The sequence below is a fragment of the Dama dama genome, chromosome 23 (assembly GCF_033118175.1).
Source record: "Dama dama isolate Ldn47 chromosome 23, ASM3311817v1, whole genome shotgun sequence".
NCBI classification, from domain to species: domain Eukaryota; kingdom Metazoa; phylum Chordata; class Mammalia; order Artiodactyla; family Cervidae; genus Dama; species Dama dama.
The window spans coordinates 38,744,502-38,763,206 of record NC_083703.1 but is presented as its reverse complement, the minus strand read 5'-3'; the positions used below and the strand labels follow the sequence as shown (position 1 = coordinate 38,763,206).

At 49.5% G+C, this 18,705-nt stretch overlaps 1 protein-coding gene across 3 annotated transcripts in view; it reads left to right on the top strand.

The window, feature by feature from the left end:
• OVOL2 (ovo like zinc finger 2) overlaps window positions 1-6,003 on the top strand; it is a 29,312-nt gene extending 23,309 nt beyond the window's left edge. Inside the window, exon 3 of one of the 3 annotated variants that reach the window (XM_061126412.1) lies at window positions 662-6,003. In XM_061126412.1, the coding sequence (XP_060982395.1) occupies window positions 662-975 (314 nt within the window). In that variant the 3' untranslated portion in view covers window positions 976-6,003. The remainder of the gene's footprint in view (window positions 1-661) is intronic. The other 2 variants (XM_061126411.1, XM_061126410.1) reach the window with 2 other exon arrangements.
• Window positions 6,004-18,705: the final 12,702 nt, after the last annotated feature.

Here is an 18,705-nt window from a genome sequence, read left to right as displayed (position 1 = left end):
GATTCCTGGATCATATGGAAGGTCTGTCTTTAAGTTTTCAAGGAACCTCCACCCTGTTCTCCACAGTGGCTGCACCAATTTACATTCCCACCAAAAGTGCATGAGGGTACCCTTTTTTCCACACCTTCTCCAGCATTTACCTCTTGTCTTGTTGATAATAGACATTCTGACAGGTGTGAGGTGATTTCTCCTACCTTGTTCAATTGCTAAGTCATGTCTGACTCTTTGGGACCCCACGGACTGCAGCATGCCAGCCTCCTCTGTCCTCCACTATCTCCTAGAGTTCGCTCAAACTCATATCCTTTGAGTTGGGGATGCTGTCTAACCCTCTCATCCTCTGCTATCCTCTTCTCCTTTTGCCTTCAATCTTTCCCAGCATCAGGGTCTTTTCCAATGAGTTGGCTCTCCTACCTGTGTGGTGGCAAATTGCACTTTTCTGATGACTGTTGATGCTGGGCATCTTCCCTTGTGTCTCTCAGCCCTTCATATGTCTTCTTTGGAAAAATGCCTATTCAGTTCCTTTGCATGTTTTTTGAATTGGATCATTTGGGGGTTTTTTTGGCCATTGAGTTGTATGGGATGACTTTTAATGGCCTCATAGGTGGGAAGCTCTGGCTTGGCCTTGACCCGCTGGTTCTGTGTCTGCCCCTCGCCCCTGCAGGCATTCGCCCCTACAAGTGTGATGTCTGCCACAAAGCCTTCACCCAGCGCTGCTCCTTGGAGTCCCACCTGAAGAAGATCCACGGGGTGCAGCAGCAGTATGCCTACAAGCAGCGCCGGGATAAGCTGTACGTCTGTGAGGACTGCGGCTACACGGGCCCCACCCAGGAGGACCTGTACCTGCACGTGAATGGTGCCCACCCGGGCAGCGCGTTCCTCAAAAAGACATCCAAGAAACTGGCAGCTCTCTTGCAAAACAAGCTGACGTCCTCGCTCCAGGGAAACGCCAACCTGAGTGAGGAGGAAGAGAAGTAGGAGAGGGGCGTGTATGCCAACTCTGCCACGTGTCCACGGATTCCTGGTGTTGCAGGTCCCCTGCCCCACGTGCTATTCCAGAGTCCACGTGGTCCGTTCATCTCTGTCCTGGGGGCCTCATTGGGGGCTCCGTGCCAACACTGTCGTTGATAACAGTGGCATCAGGCCCCTGTCACCTGGGCCCTCAGGAACGCTATCACACTAATGGAAGCTTGTGGAGGGCTGTGATCACCGTCTGGGTCTAGTTTTCGTTTTTTGTTTTGTTTTTAGGATTTTCACACATGGAGGCAGGGGTGTTCTGAGAGAAACAACCTTGGAGAGATTGATATGGTGCCTTGAAATAAAAGTACTTCCACTTGAAATGCTACTCCAGCAAGGAAAACGAATTCTGTTATTCTGAAAGCATTGGCTGGAGTTATTCTAATAAAGGGAACATCCTTGTGGAATTATCCGGCTCAGAATGCAACAGGAGAGTGCTGACCTGGTGCTCCCTGTCCAGGGCTTATCGCGGGAGCTTTGACTTCAGGTTGTTTGGGCATGAGTGTTTTGTACTAGTGGGTAGGTTTGAAGAAGCGAATCTTGAGCACTGGGTAAAGGTAAATACGTGGCTGGTGAGCTGGGCAGAGGCTCAGGGCTCGGCTTGGATGGGCTCACAGACACTCTTGGTGGCCAAGCGTCCTGTGGAGATGCTCTAGCCTCCTGGGACAGGCCTGCTGGCTGAAGGCCGTCTTCCACCCTCCTTGAGTCTGGCACTGGGGCCGAGGCTGGAGCATGAGTAGCCCCGGAGCATACTCAGTGCCCTTGAGTGGTGGTGGTGTGGGGACGACGGTGGCATCAGTATCTCCTTCAGGGCCTGTGAGTGCTAAGCAGAGTGACCTTTGGCCACCTGCACCTCCTCACCTGGGACATTAGCGATAAAGTCGGCCGGGACTGAGATGGAGCAAAAGGGAAACCGGGGTTGGGGGGAGGGGGTGTGGTGTGGTTTCCAGGGTTCCCCCATGCCTGGAAGGGTGGGAGGAAGGATCTGGATCTCCCCAGAGCCACAGTGGCCAGGAAAGTTTTACCCCAGTCCCAGGAGCTGCCAGAACCAGTCAGGAGGTCTGATCCACAGCACCTCGCTGGACTTCGCTGCCCCTTGGCCCCTGGGCGCTGGCCGAGTGCACAGGTTCAATCCTCCTCTCGAAAGTTAAGAAAACCTTGGCTTCGGCGCTAGTCTGGGAACGTTGCGACGACGTGGCCGTTTTCTTCTTGCCTCCCTGCCTGCATTGTCCTCCCCCTCTTCCCTCCCCTGTTGCTTCCACCTTCTCTCCCCAACTCCCTCCCCCCGCCCCCAACACTGTGGTCAGGCCTCAGGCTGCAGTCTGGTTTAAGTGGTACATCCTATAACTCAACACTTCTCTGTGGAGTCAGCAGCACTTTTCTTCAGAAGGAAGGAAGGAGGAAATAAATTCTCTTTTCACACCTATGATGCACGAGGCACCAAGCCAAGCATGACGTTCTCTGGTCGCTCCTGTAGGGTCAGCATCTCTGTGCCTGGAGCTGCGGCTGGAACTGGCCGCTGGAGGAAGGGTCCAGGGATCCTAAATCTGGTTAGGACTCCTTTACCCCTCTCCCCACCCTCCCTTCAGAAAGGAAAGACAAGGCCTCAGGTTCAACGTTGGCTGCACCTGAGGCTGGTGTGAGACAAAGGCAGGCTTTGGGGGATCCTCACCACCTGTGTCACCTGCCCTGGGGCAGTGGCGAAGGGCAAGACAGCCCTGTGCGGCCACCTGGGTCCTGTCCACTGTGTCTGAAGTTCTGGCTATGTGGGCCGGGGCAGTGGTGCCCTGTGGTCTGAACAGTACATTCAAGCATCAGCCGTGGCAGGGTTGCCCTTGGGACCCATGGCGACACGTGGGGTGGGGTGGGTGGTTGCTGGGTGCAGTCTCCTGGGACAGAGTCAGTGCTGAGGGCTCAACCCTGGCTCCAATGGGCGAGTGGCGTTGGGTCTCAGCACTTGACACAGGAGAGAGAAGCTGGGAGGCAGCTGGTTCTTTTTCCTCAGTTATCTGACATTCCTGTAAGGGAATACCTAAGTGACTCTGTCTGGACCAGCTGCCCTGTGGCCGGTTTTGTACAGAGAATTGTGAACTAGCTGACATGGTGTTCTCTTTAGGGTCAGATTTTTATTAAACAGAACTCTTCTGGTTGCAAGTGACAGAAAATCAATTTAAAATGACTTTAATGGACAAAAAGAATGTATTAGCTGTAATGTCTGGGGTTTTTCCAGCTTCAGGGTGGCTGGGCCTAGGTGCTTAAATCATTTGATCCTGTATCTTTTCTTTTAACCAGTTTTCCTCCAGGTGGCTTCTTTCTCAGGCAGGTTCAAATGGGGCTGGATGACCATCCACTGTTCCGGACGGGGCTTTATCCTGGGCTGATGCTTCTTGTCTCTGACTGGCCCAGTTTCTCTCTCATCACTGCCTCCCCTTGACCCCAGCCAATCATGTGCTCTGTGCCCAGGCCTAAGCCGGGGCTCCTGCCTCCTCTGAAGCAGGGCTGAGAGGGCAGCTGACTACACCTCTGGCCTAGGAGAGGTCTGAGTGGGTCTCCAGCAGGAAAGCAGGGTTCTTTGACCAGAGAGGACATGGATATTGGGCAGGTGTACCAGCTAAGACAGGGCACAGCTGTGGGAACAAAGATTCCCAGCACATGATGTGGCTTAAAGCAGGATGTTTCCTCCTCCCCTGGTGGCTCTGGGTTGGCAGGTAGCTCACCTCCATGCCATTACTCAGGGACCCGGACTTCCCGTGTCTGTCGCTCTAGGACCTTGTCAATATGTGCTTGGTTGGAGCTGAGCCTCTGGGTTTCAGCCAGTAAAAGAATTGTCGTGGTTTGGTTTCCTCCAGAAGCTGCTTCTGAGGTGAGAATTCAAGGTCAAGTTACTGGCTTAGGAGGTGATCCCAGGAAAGAACAGATGTAGGGTGTTGGGGAGTGGGACAGGAGAAGGAAGACAATACAGGGACCGTAACTAGGGAAGTTGGGCTTTCCCAGGTGCCACAGTGGCAAAGAATCTGCCTGCCAATGCAGGGGATGCGGGTTCGATCCCTGAGTTGAAGATTCCCTAGAGAAGGAAATGGCAACTCACTCCAATACTCTTGCCTGGGAAATCCCCTGGACAGAGGAGCCTGATGGGCTACAGTCCATGGGGTCGCAAAGAGGGGAACATGACTTAGCAACTGAGCATGCACACACAGGTACAACCAGGAAAGTTACTGGTGTCCCAGTGGGGGGTCTCTGGGAGGCAGTTGTCCCCAGGAGGGGCACAGCAAGCCATTGTCTACTGGCTCCACACGCCTGGGGTTTGGTTGAGGATGCTGGCGTGGGAGCGTTCATTTCTGGGCCTTTCCATCTTGCCCTGTGCACTGACCAGGCATGCCTCAAGTGCCAAGAAAACCCCTTAGGCAGAGCCCGAGGGCTTGGCTGTGAGCAATGTTAATAGACCAAGTACAGCAAATGCTGAGGGGACATGGATGGGGAGGCACTGGGTCTGGTTCAGGGGTGGACAGGTCCCACCCACCCTCTGAACCAGTTGGCCAGAAATGGTACATAGCCCTTTTAGTCACCTTTCTGGGTGATGACTTTACCATGTTAGTGAGGGGGACTGGGGAGGGAACACAGGTTCTCAGCCATGGGCTCTCGTAGGCCAGGGCAGAGGGGACAGATGATGGGAGCAGCTTGCAGATTCTGCCGCGGCAGGCAAAACCAGCCGACAACCACCCCGAGCCTCTGTCCCCTCCTCCCACCCGTTTGCTTATCCTGCTCTCTGCCAGTTGTCAGGAAATCCTGCTACAGCATCCAGGGTCAGGATTTAGGGCACTGGTTCTCAGGTTGGCAGCCCTGGAAACTTAAGTCCATAGTGGTGAGGATGAACATGGATGAACTGTTGTCAGTATCTTCTGCCCTCATTGGAATCCATCCATTAACCTGTACGAAGTCAGGCTAGGTCAGGAAGGTCTTTGCTGTTGGTTGATCTTCGGTCGGCACTGAGAATGGAAACGAATTCTTGTCAGAAGTGCCTCCTGGCGGTTTGTTTTGGAAAGAGGGATCTGTTATCACCCGTGTGCTGTATGTGCTTGATGTCCTAGGTTGGGTTCCTTGAAGCAGAGCCTGAGACCGGGAATCGAGGGCATGTGGTTTGCTGGGGTAGGCTCTCAAGAGAAACCGGGAAGGAGGTGAGGGATGCCAGGTACAACGGAGAGAAACCAGGCGAGGATGTGGGTGCAGCTGGAGTCTAGCCACGGTGTGATCTCAGGAGCCACACGCGGTGTCTCTCCTCGAGGCCGAGAGAGGCTGTTGGCTGTGGCTTATCCCTGGGAGGTGGCGGGGAGGCAGGACCATCGGGCTGTTAAGCAGCCAACACTCTTGGAATCCAGGGGTGGTTCACATGGCGGTTTCCAAGGTGAGGGAGGGAGAGATCATAGGAATGGATTCTTAGCTGTGAAACCGATATTTACGTTTTGATAAGGGACCTCTTTTGGAGCTAAAGGAGTGAATCATTTATTGCAAATTATCTTGTGTTTGGGAGAGAAATAAAAAATAGTTTTAAACGTATGCAAAGACAAGTCCTTTCCTCACTCATGTCTCTCATCTGCCCAGCCTCTCTACCATCCATCATAATCAACCACTGTTAGCTTCTTGGGAAAGTTCTGGAGTTTCTTTACTCCTATAGAAGCAAATACGAACATATGTGTCCTTGTTCTCTACTGTTGTTTTTTAAAATTAACATATAGCATCATGCATACTCTTTGGAACCCTGCATTTTTCTTTTTTTCTTTATTTTTTATTGAAGTATAGTTAAATTACAGTGTTGTATTAGTTTCTGGTGTACAACAAAGTGATTTACTTATACTATACACATTCTTTTTCGTATTCTTTTCCATTACAGTTTATTAAAAGATTGAATATAGTAACCCGTGCTATATAGTAGGACCTTGTTTCTGTTTTATATATAATAGTTTGTATCTGCTAATCCCGAACTCCTAATTTATCCCTCTCCCCACCCCTATACTTTTCTTTTAATAATACATCTCATAGCTCTTACCATAATAGTACAAAAAAGAAACCTCATTCTCCTTTATAGCTACCTGCTATTGTATCTTTTGGATATACCATTAACTTCTACTGATGGGCATTTATGTTGTTTCCAATATTTTGCTACTATGATGAATGCTATAGTGAGTAACTTTGTACATTTGTCATTTCACATATGTGCAGACATATCTGTACGGTAAATTCCCAGAAATGCAATTGTTAGGGCTAAGGATAGACCCTCCATAACATTGATCAATATGGCCCAATTCCCCAACACAGAGATATACCAATTTGATTAGCAGTCTCACAAACAAAGTGTAAGATTGTCCTCTCCCCACACCTTACTGACCTTGTTTTGCCATGGTTTGTGATTTGGACCAAGCTGATAGGGGACAAATAGTTTCTCAGTGTAATTTTGTTTTGTTGTTATTGTTCAGTCACTAAATCTTGTCCAACTATTTGCAGCCGCATGGGCTGCAGCACACCAGGCCTCCCTGACCCTCACTGTCTCCTGGGGTTTGCCCAAGTTCAAGTCCACTGAGTCAGTGCTGCTATCTAACCATCTCATACTTTGCTGCCCCCTTTTCCTTTTGACTTCAATGTTTCCCACTATCAGGATCTTTTCCAATGAGTTGGTTCTTCCCATCAGGTGGACGAAGTATCAGAGCTTCAGCATCAGTCCTTCCAGTAAATATTCAGGGCTGATTTCCTTTAGGATTGACTGGTTTGATCTTGCTATCTAAGGGACTCTCAAGAGTCTTCTCCAGCACCACAATTTGAAAATATCAATTCTTCAGTGCTCAGCCTTCTTTATGGTGCAATTCTCACATATTTTGTTTCCCATTTTTCTTATTCTGTGTGAGAGAAAGAGGTTGCATGCTTTTCATTTGATTCAGGCCTGTTTGTAGTTCCTTTCCCCATGAACTGAATGCCCATTTTTCTGTTGAGATGTTGGCCTTTTTTTCTGTCCAACCAGTAGAAATTTGTTTGTTTTTTGCTGGTTTTCTCCCAGATCATCTTTCATCCTTCAATTTTGCTCATGCTGGCTTTTCTTGGCCAAGCAGGTTTTGTGATGTTTCTGTAGTTTGAATTGATCCATCTTTTTCTTTTATGGCTGTTGGAGTGTGAGTCGTAGTTAGAAAAGCCTTCCTACTCTAAGGTTGTATCGGAATTCTGTCATGCTTTTTTCTAGGACTTTAATGGTTTCATTTTATCGCGTATAAATCTTTGATCCGTTTGGACTATTTCCTGGCGTATAGTGGGAGGTATGGATCCAACTTTATCATTTTCCAGATGGCTGACAAGAGATATTTTTTAACAGGGAGCTGGTCCAAAACACACCAGAGAACGCTGTCTTCAGGAAAAGGTCTTATGCCTCGGCAGAAGGTATTGCGAATTATAGTGAGGAGCAGTTTTCTTTAATTAGCAGAGATTCGTGTGTTCAACGAATATTGACTGAGTGCCCACTGTGTGTGTGGTACTAAATACCGAGGCTGGAAGGAATGGGCCCAAGTCCTTGCCCTCCAGGAGTACTGTCTCTCTTGGGGGAAGACAGATGAGAAATAAGCAATAAACATATACTTTTTGGGGGGCTGCGCTATGTGGCTTGTGGGATCTTAGTTCCTGGACCAGGGGTTGGACCCAGGCCTATGGCAGTGAAAGTACCAAGTCCTAATCACTGGACCACCAGGGAAGTCTCCTATGTTACATAGTATAGAGAAGATCAGACTTGGTGTTCCAATTACTACTTAAACATTGTACCAAACTTGGCTGGGTTGGGGGCAGGAACGGAGACGGCACAGCATGGGGTGGCGGGGACTGCCGCCCTCCGCTGTGGGGAGTCTGGGCCTCAGGCTCATCTGAAGGCTGGTTCTCTTGAGCATCTGGTACCTGATGCTGGCTGTCGCCTGGGGCCTGGATTCCCCTTCCCGCGGGGGTCTCATCATCTCTGCGGGTTTCCTCTGACGTGGTGGGTTCCTAGGAAATGTTGAGCGTCAGGCTGCTGTCTCCTGTGAGGAGGCTGCCTCCAGAGTCCTGCTGGGTCACTTCTGCCACATTTTCTGTCAGAGGCAAGTCCCTAAGGCCGGCCCACATTGAGAGGAGGGAAATGAGTCTTTCCTTTTGGTGGGAGGATGGTTCTAGATGAGCTAATGAGAACCATTCATGTCTCTGTGGCCCTTTTTGGGCAACGAAATCTGCCATCTACAGCAAGGACGGTGGGACAAGGGAAGAGTGAGGCATGAGGGAAGACAGAAAAGGTGGGAGTTTTGGTGTTTTGTGTTGGGGAGGTGGGTGCGGACATGTGGCCTAGAGAAAGTGAGGGCAGAGAGGAGAGCCAAGGCCGAGGCTGGGACAAGCATGTGCTCAGTTCAGTGTGTCTGAGAGCAGGGGCTGAGGAGAGCTGGGCGAGTATAGACAGGTCAGTGAGTTGGGGCAGCAGAAGGCCGCTGCAGGCCGTTGCAAAGACAGCAGCTTTTCTTTTGAATGAATTGGGAGACCATTGAGAGTTCTAAGCCGAAGAGAAAAGTGATCTCACTGAGGTTGGAGCGGGCTGGTTGTGGCTTCTGTGGGAACAGATTTGGAGGCAGGAGGCTTGGGTGGAGGTGGGGAGACCAGCTCGGAGGCCACTGCAGAAATAAAGGCAAGACACGAGGAATGTTTGGACCAGGCTGATGGTGGAGGAGGTGGCGAGAATGTCCAGATGCCGGGTTATGTTTTTCAGAGTTGAGCTAACTGGGTTTGTTGATGAATTGGATGTGGGTTATTGTCAGACCATACATCTTTCTTTGTCTGGGGCAGTTCCATTTTAAATATGAATGACACGATCATCACCCTGGAGTCAAAGATGATTCCAGAGCTTTTGTGCAAGAGTCAAAATGCCGTTTACTGATCTGGGGATGACCACGCATGAGGAGTTGGGTCCGGGGAGGTCTGGAGTCAGGAGTTCCGGTTTGGATCTTTTCAAGTTGATGAGATGTCCAGGAATCTGGGAAGGTGAGAGCTCTGGCTTGAGATTGGAATTGGATACGGGAGCCTGAGCCCTGCTAGAGCAGAGAGAGCGTGAAGACATAAGGCTAGATGCCAGTGTTCCAGGGAAGAAAAGTGCTATAGGTTCATGGGCATGTGGGCAGGCCAGCATGGTGGTAGGGAGTGAAGGAGGGCCCAGCGACAGGGAATACGAAGGAGCTGCTATCGGAAAGGAGGGACGCGGTGGGGTGGGCACAGCTTCACAGGTATTTTCTGTCACAAGCAGGTGAGCACCTGTTTGTCCCTTCAAATGAAAATCTTTCCCAGATGTGTGTACTTCCTCATCTTAAACAGAAGATGGTGAACACAATCTGATCTGTTATGAGTGACCCGGTCCACACCATTTGTGGGCAAGGCTTCCCGAGACACCATGGCCCACAGGCTGCTTGTCTCCATGCCCTGCAGCTCAGGAGGCCACACCTGCGCTGGCCTCACTTTCTTCATGTCCTCTCACCGCCCCTCTGCCTTTAACCCAGGACTCTCTAGGCTGTGATGGTTGGTCTGAGGACTGGCTTGTGGGGCACACTGGGGTCACAGGTGAAGTGGAGGCTGTCCTGTGACCTGCAGTCTTCATTGAGGCTGTTTCCAAGGCTATCTCCTTTACTTCTTCTTTCTCCCTGTATAATTGCTTACTGGAAGGTGACTGAGATAAACGGAGTGAACTATTAATATAAGAGCTATTCTGTTGCCAAACATTGTTAGATCAGGACGAGGGTAGGGGCGCTGCAGGGAGTGACCGATTAATTTGCTCACACAACAAGTATTATTCATGGGCCTGCACACATAGCCGACCCAAATCCCTGCCCATCTGTTCACAGTACATTTTAATTTACAGAAGGTCAGAAAGATCCCCTGGAGGAGAGCATGGCAACCCACTCCAGTATTCTCGCTTGGACAATCCCAATGGACAGAGGAGCCTGGTGGGCTACAGTCCATTGGGTCACAAAGAGTCGGACATGACTGAGTGCACATGCACACAGGACAGAGGTAAGATAAATGAGTAAAACTTGGGAGTGTATAGGTGGTGCTCAGAGCTGTGGAGATGTCATCCAGCAGAGGCGGTACATGCAGAGCTGTAGAGGGGAGGCTGCAGATGAAACAGGGTGGTCCTGGGGCCTCAGTGAGAGTGATAGGGAGTTTGGACCCAAAAGCCCAGGATCCAGCAGCACTGAGACCAGAGGACTGTTGTGGGTCCTGGCAGGTCACAACTCCCCTACCCCCTACCCTGGCCTGCAGACATGGCCCAGAGCTTAGCTCCAGCCACAGTGGACTCTGCTTTCCTCTCACAACCCAAGCACATCCCTGCCTCAGGGCCTTTGCATGCCCTGGATAGCTGCATGCTCACCTCTTCACTTTATCCTGGTCTCTGCCCAAATGTCACACCATCATCAAGGCCTCTGGGTGACCAGCGCCCAGTGAACCATGCCCCTCAGTGCTCTGTCCCATCAGCCCGCCTCCTACGTGGAATCTGAGTTGGGCCTGTGACTTACTTTAACCGACATGATGTGTCAGAGGTGATGCTGTGCCAGCTCTGGACCTAAGCCTTAATGTGGCCTGGCAGCTTCTGCCTTTTTTTTAAAAATAAAATTTTATTTATTTTTAAAATTTATTTTGTTATTTTTTGGCTGTGCTGGGTCTTCATTGCTGTGAGGGCTTTCTCTAGTTGTGGTGAGTGGGGTGTCCTCACTAGTGGCAGTGTGAAGGCTTTTCATTGCAGTGGCTTCTCTTGTGGTGGAGCATGGACTCTAGGGAGCTGGCTTCAGTAATTGTGGCACACAAGCTTAGTTGCTCCGTGGCATGTTGGAACTTCTCAGACCAGAGATTGAACCTGTGTCCCCCTGCATTGGCAGGCGATTCCTAACCCCTGAACCATCAGGGAAGTCCTGGCACCTTCTGCTTTTGAATTTGGGGAGCCTTGAGCTGCCAAATAAGAAGTCTGACCACCCTGCTGGAAAGGCTGCAGGAAAGGCCATATGGACAGGCCAAATGAAGAGGGAAGAGCCCTGAGACTGCGGGCAGAGGGGGCTCAGCCTTTTTGACATCCCAGCAGGGCCTGGGCTTCTCACCATCCAGCCGAGGTACAGGTGTGTGAATGAATCACCCCGAATGTTCCCACCCAGCGAAGCCACATACAACAGCAGCCCCAGGAAAACTCTACAGGGAGCAGAAGAGCCACCCAGCTGAACCCCGTCAGTCCACAGAATCTTGAATGATAATAAAGTGATTGTTGTTGCCATCACTCAAATTTGAGGAGGTTTTTCATGTGGCCCCGTGGAGCTGGAACACTGGAACACTGCCTGATTACCAGTCAGTATGTAGCCTCTATCTCTGTTTCCTTTCCTCTGGGTTGTTTTTCTTCACATCACTTAAAACTTCCTGACATTTATACATGCATTTGTTTACTATCTGTCTCTTTCACTGCCCTGCAATCTCCATGAGGTGGGCATTTTGTTTGTTCTGCTCACTGTGTTATCCCTGGGGATGAGGACACTGCCCGGCTCATGGTAGGCTCTCAGTACATACTAGTTGAATGGATGAATGTGTAAGGACCCACTCTTCTGAGATCAAAACAGCCTTGGTGAGAATGACCCCTTTCCTCTGAGGAAAAAAAATCCAATCTCCAGCTCGCAAGAACACAGAGATCTTAGTTTGGTCTGCCTACAGCCCACTGCAGTGGAAGAATGGAGTCCTAACCACTGGACCACCAAGGACGTTCCAAGAATCCACACATTCTTATTGTACTCCTGCCACATGGAAGATTGATTGGAAAACTAATAGATAAACATATTTAATAGCAGCTTTAAACATATCCAGTTTTATGTCTGGGGGATTGCCTCTGTTCCCAGAGAGGGGACAAGAAGCAGGAGGGAAAGGAAGTTGGAAGAAGGGCGGAGGCACCAGGCACCAGGTAGATGAGTGGAGGGAGATGGCCCAACTGTTCACACCTCCCAGGGCCTTCTCCTGCACCCCACACCATGGAACAATCCCCCTGGAGAGGCCTCCTGGGCCCCGGAGTCCGGCCTTCTGTGCCGAGGCTCAAGCCCTGCGGCCGCCACGACAGTCCACAGGGTTGCTATTTCGGGTTTCTCCTCGGTTCCATCCGCCTGACGTTTTCTCAACTGGTTCCAAGCCCAGTGCACCATTTTAGCTGACGTGGGGGAGTGTTTCGTGGGGACAGCAGATGGATGGGATGACAAATAGCAGGCTGGTGGGGACAGCTGAGAAGCGCTTTTCCTGTGCAGGAGCTGTAGGCTGCGCACGTGCCCCGTGTGGTCTGGACGCGCTGGGAGCAGCAGACTGTGTGGGGTGGTGGGCAAGCTGCACCTCTGTCCTTTGCTGCCAAGCGTCTTGTCCGTTCATCCAGTTGACCAGCTCACGACTGTCCAGGCAGCAGACAGGGCTGTGATGTGGTCCCAGGGAAGTTAAAGGGAAAGAGAAGACAGCCCAGAGTTAACCAGGAGCAGGTTACTCAGGTGCTGGGGGTTCAGGGAACCCTGAGGGGTGGGAAGCTGGCTCTTCATACACCGCGTGTGATCTGTTGGTGGAGGGTGGCCCCAGGGGCATTTAGCCCCATGGAGCTTTGGTCCACCTGCAACACCATGAAACCTGCAGGCTGAAGTTCTCAGCTTCTTACTAAGAAGCCTTAGCTCAGGCTGCTATAACAAAGTACCATAAATGGAGTGGCTTAGAAACAACAGAAATGTATTTCTTCCAGTTCTGGAGGCCACAAGTCCAAGATCAGGGGTCAGCATGTTCTAGTGAAGGTCCTTTTCCAGTTGAAGATGGCCACGAAATTCTCATTGTGTCCCTGAGAGGTGGGAGGAGAGCAAGCCAGCTCTCTGGCTTCTTCCTGTAAGGGCACTGATTCCATCACCAGTGTGCCCACACTTGGTCATCTATCTATACCAGCGGCTAGCAGGCAGGCTCTCCCTTCCTCTAACTTCACCCCTTTGCCCCCACTTCTTCATGCCTGACCTCAGGGACTATCCACACGACTTGCTATGTTTATACAGTAGTTTACAGATTAAGAAGCAAAGTATATTGTAAGGTAATTAGCCTCCAACTAATAAAAATAAATGGAAAAAAAAAAAGCAAAGTGACATACAGGTTGGTTCACAATTGGGTCTTATGGCCACTCCATGAGGCACGTGAGAAGTTACCAGCTGCATTCTGCCACTGAGGAAACCAAGGTTTCCTACATACCAATGGATGGGCCCATGGTTACGTGGCTAGGAAGTGACAGGTCCAGGAGGCACACCTGAGACCTTGTCCCACGTGTGTCCCCCATCTTAGAGCCCCTCAGAGGCTCATGGCCGTCACGAGGGTGGGAGGGGGCCAGACAGGCCATTCTCTCCCTCTGGTCTCTGGTCTGGACTCGGTGTTTTCCTAACGACTCGAGACCATTCTATGTGCTGCTCCAAATAACCTGAGCGCACTATGAAAAAGGCCTCTTGTCTCTCCAATTATACTAAGAAGAAAACCTCTATAGGCTGTAGCTTTTGGCGCTTCTTTAACCAAGAGAAAGTGGGCCTCAGATTTGACCTTCAGAAAGCAAGGGAACTGAGTTAGAATAAACAGCACTGTTTTGTTTCTGTTGTCTTTATTTTACATTGCCTTCTGTTTACAGAAGGTCATAGCTCTTTTTCAGAGTGGTGGTGAGATACAGTTTGCTTTTGAAATAAATTTCTTCAAATAAGAAGAGCGAGAGTGTTGAAAGAAAAACATTGTGTAAATAATTGTCTGAGTGGTCCTTGGGTATGGTGAACGTCCTGGTGGTGGTACAGGATTGACAGAAGTTTAGGAAACACTCGTGCCCAATAGAGAAGAAACGTCTTCATTACTCACAACAATAACACAGCTACTATTGAGTTTTGGTTATGTGCAAGGGACTTTACATTTATTATTTCTAATCTCTATAAAAATCCTATGAAGTAGTTATTATCTTGCCCATTTACAAACTGAGGCTCAAAGGCTTTGTGTAACTTGTCTGGGTCATGCCATTAGCATGGTGGATTGTAAAAATAGCCCCATTTCTTCCCTTCCCTGGATTCATGCACCTTTGCAAGGTAACTTTTTGGCCTTTCTTTTCAAGAGGTGGAGTTTAACACTGGTATATTTAGAATGGATACCAAAAATGACCTACTGTACAGCACTGGGAACTCTGTTCAATGTTATGTGGCAGCCTGGACGGAGGGGGAGTTTGGAGAGGAATTGAATACATGCGTATGTATGGCTGTGTCCCTTGCGGTTCACCTGAAACTATCACGATGTTATTAATTAATCGGCTATTTGCCAATACAAAATACAAAGTTTAAAAATTAAAAAGTTTAAAAAAAAAATTAAAAAGTTTAAAAAAAAAATTAAAAAGTTTAAAAATAATAATAAATAAAACAGCAACAAGAAAAGAGGTGGAGTTTATTTCTGTAGCTCTAGACTATAAACTCCACGTCTGTCTTGCGTCCTCGGCGTCTTGCCCAAGTTGTCACAAAACAGACACTCAGTAAACATTTGTTGGGTGAAAGGGTGAATAAACCTCTAACTCACACCCTGTGCTTTTCTTGTCACCCTGTCCTCTATCCTGCCTCACAAAGCCCACTCTACAGGCCTGTCTCCTCTAGCCTAGATCTATATATAATACCTTTCAAATTGCTAAGCTCAGGAGTGAAGCCACAGCCTCTCAGCAAAGAGCTGACCAGAACTAACCAGAATGTCTCTGGGGCCACTCTGACTCCCCAGGTCTTTTCCTGCTCTTCTCGGGCAGGCTAGTTCCCTTTTGTTGTTTGTCCTTCCACTCATCTCTCTTAAAATTGTTCCGTGTGACTTTTATCAGCCTCTTTCACTTTCTTGACCTTGCATTCAGGATGCACCCAGGTTCACAACTTGTGCCCACCTGGCCCTTGGGTCATGTTCTGTGGTGGTCACCAAGTCTTGGATTTTTAAAAAATTCCCCACCTTGTGTGTAACTGCTGATCGTGGTGATGGATAAATAAGCATTCACACGTGGGGCAGTTTGATGAGCACATACACGGATGTACTGAAGACCCCGCATTTGTCTGGCGCTGTTGATGTGTCCTGTGAATGGGGAGGTGACACAAACATCTAGAAGGGTGAAGTGAGAGAAACAGTAGGACACGACTAAGCATGCAAACGGGGGTGACAACAGTGGCCCCGGAGGAGGCCAGCGGAGGGTGGAACTGTCACGTGCTGACCGGTGCCAGCTCCAAGGAGGGTGGAACGGATGCTTGTCCAGTACCCCTTCCATCTCCAGCATCATCACACGTTTCCTTGAATTAATTTTCCCGATAGCACTGGGGTCAGAACTGTCCCCAAGTTACGTGATGAGGAGAGAGACACAGGGGAGGGGAGTGACTCGCCTGACACCTGATGCTGAGGCTCCCTGTCTCTGTTCTGTGCTGGTCAGGGCAGGCTGGGGCTCAGGTCCAAGCACTTAAAGAGCTAAGGCTCGGTCAAACAAAGGGATGAAGGGAAGTTGTTTCAGCAAAGGCTTCGGTGCAAACATCAGCTCAGAGACGCGGGAGCCCATGCTATAGACAGCACTGGCCTGAATGTATGTTTCTAATCACAGTTGACCTTTGCTTGTTGTTTAGACTTTGTTTTCTTTTTCTATTGTTTCCTATCCTATTCATTTAGTGACAGTCCTCACTTACAGACATGTTATATGACATCTCAGCATCATTGCTTTTTTTAAAAAAATCATTTAATTAAAAATTTTATTGGAGTACAGTTTCTTTACAGTGTTATGTTAATCTTTGCTTTTTTAAAAAATAATTTTATTTGTTTATTTTTGGCTGTGCGGGGTCCTCGTTGCTCTGTGCGGTCTTTCTCTGGTTGCAATGGTTTTGTGTGTTGCTGATCATGGGCTCTAGGGCACATGGCCTTCAGTTGTTGCAGCTCCCAGGTTTCAGAGCACAGGCTCAATAGTTGTGGCGCACAGGCATAGCTGCTCTGTGGCACGTGGAATCTTCAGGGACAGGGGATTGATCTCATGTCCCCTGCATTGGTAGGTGGATTCTTATCCACTGTGCCACCAGAGAAGTCCCAGTCATTGCTTTCTAACACTCTATTGTTCATGGAACATTTTTTTAGAGATCTTTTAATATGTATCTCTAACTTTGATAGTATGGATTAATATTTTCGTGTTGGAAAGTGTCAGATTTCATTTTCTTGGGCTCCAAAATCAGTGCAGATGGTGACTGCAGCCACGAAATTAAAAGACACTTGCTCCTTGGAAGAATAGCTATGTCAAACCTAGACAGTGTTTTAAAAAGCAGAGACATCACTTTGACGACAAAGGTCCGTCTAGTCAAAGCTATGGTTTTTCCAGTAGTCATGTATGGATGTGAGAGTTGGAACATGAAGGCTGAGCACCTAAAAATGGATGCTTTTGAACTGTGGTGTCAGTGAAGACTCTTGAGAGTCCCTTGGACTGCAAGGAGATCCAACCAGTCAATCCTAAAGGAAATCAACCCTGAATATTCATTGGAAAGACTGATGCTGAAGCTGAAGCTCCAATACTTTGGCTGCCTGATGTGAAGAACTTCCTCATTGGAAAAGATCCTGATGCTGGGAAAAATTGAGGGCAAGAGGAGAAGAGGGTAAGAGAGGATGAGATGGTTGGATGGCATCATCGACTCAACCGACGTGAGTTTGAGGAAACTCAGGGAGTCGGTGATGGACAGAGAAGCCTGGTTTGCTGCAGGCCATGGGGTTGCAAAGAGTTGGACACGACTTAGTGACTGAACAACAACAACATTTTCGTGCACTCATCTTTCTCAGCTGTGATCTTAGAAGTCTTCACAGCAGACTGTCCAAGGCCCTGGTTTGGAAGGACATTGACTGGGGCTCAGCTCAGCCCAGGGAGGCAGTTTTTTGGCACAGCCCTGATGACTGCCTGCTCCTGAACCTCCCCCCATGGGACGACGTTTGCTCAGGGAAAGCCTCCCTGGCTGGAGTCTCAGAAGCCTCCGTTCTGTAAACAGCTTTGTTCCTAATCTACCCCACTGCTCTTGTGAGCCAGGGACCCAGAGTCATTGGCTGGAAGAGGCTGCCCAGCACTGGGCAGTCAAGTCTCCACACTGTCATACCAGAAAAAGTGAGGAATCACAAGTTGCCTCAGATGGAAGACGAGAAGAGAAGAGCTCTCATGTGGTTTGCTTCAGTTCAGATGTGTGTGAATGACTGAAATGCCCAAAGAGGTACGCATGGGTCCACCTGTACTTGGGCTTCTTGCCCTAACTGCAGGCCATCTTCTCCCACCACTAGGTGGCAGTCCCGTTTTAACACAGATTTTAGAGGAGCCTGGCGGGCTCCATTTATTGGGGTTGCAGTCGACACAACTTGGCGACAGAAACAACAATTCACACAATAATGCTTTTGAAGCTATAAAGTAAAAATTTTCACCCCATCATGTTGGCATGTTACACGCTCTTAATAGTAAAGATGCAGGAAAGCAGGACATTTCAGCAGCACTGGTGGGAGCAGGAAGGGCTTCCCAGGTGGCGCTAGTCGTAAAGAACCCGCCTGCCAATGCAGGAGACATAAGAGCCAAGGGTTCGATCCCTGGGTCGGGAAGATCCCTGGAGTAGGAAATGGCAACCCACTCCAGTATTCTTGCCTGGAGAATCCCATGGACAGAGAAGCCTGGAGAGCTACAGTTCATGGGGTCGCCACGAGTTGGACACGACTGACAAGACTTAGCATGGTGGGAGCGGGAGCTGAACATCACAGTGGTGGGGGGACTGGGCAGTGATGCTCACGCCGGGCACGATGGGGACCTGGCGGACATGGCAGGCCTCATCTCAATGGAGATGAGGATGGCCAACAGGTACTGGTTCCTGCCGTGTGCCAGGCATGCAGCCACATTTAATCTGCACAGCTCAAAGAAATGCTCTCATTTCCCATCAATTTACAAATGAGGAAGCCAGCCACAAAGAGATCAGGTAACCTGCCCAAGGTCACGGAACTGGTAAGTGGGAGGGCCAAGACCCACACCTGCTTCTGCTGCACTGCACGTGCCCTGCGTGTCCTGTGAACAGGCACACGTGGGGTGCTCACTGCAGTGATGTCGGCAGGAGAGAACAGTCTTAACAGTCCGCAGGTGAGACTGTGAAGCGGGAGGGGACATGCAGAGAGGCAGGGGGTCCTGCGCTGGATTTAGGGGCATCAACCTGGATGGTCTTGAGACTTGTGTTGAGACACAGAGGTAGAAACCAACACAGAAAGCAGAACTGCCTGTTATTCATGGAGACCAGCACATGTGTAAGTTTTAAGACTGTAAAAGGACATGCTAGAAAGAGAATGCACCAAATTTATGATGGTGTTTATTTCAAGGGAGGCTCTCCTGGTAGCTCAGATGGTTAAAGAATCTACCTGCAATGCCTGAGACCCAAGATCTATCCCTGGGTCAGGAAGATCCCCTGGAGAAGGGAATGGCTACCCACTCCAATATTCTTGCCTGGAGAGTCCCCTGGACAGAGGAGCCTGGCGGGCTACAGTCCATAGGGTTGCAAAAAGTCGGACACGACTAAAGTGACTTAGCAGGCACACACACATCTTAAGGGAGAGGGAAACAGGATTAGGGAGAAGGGCTTTTATGTGTAATGCCTATTA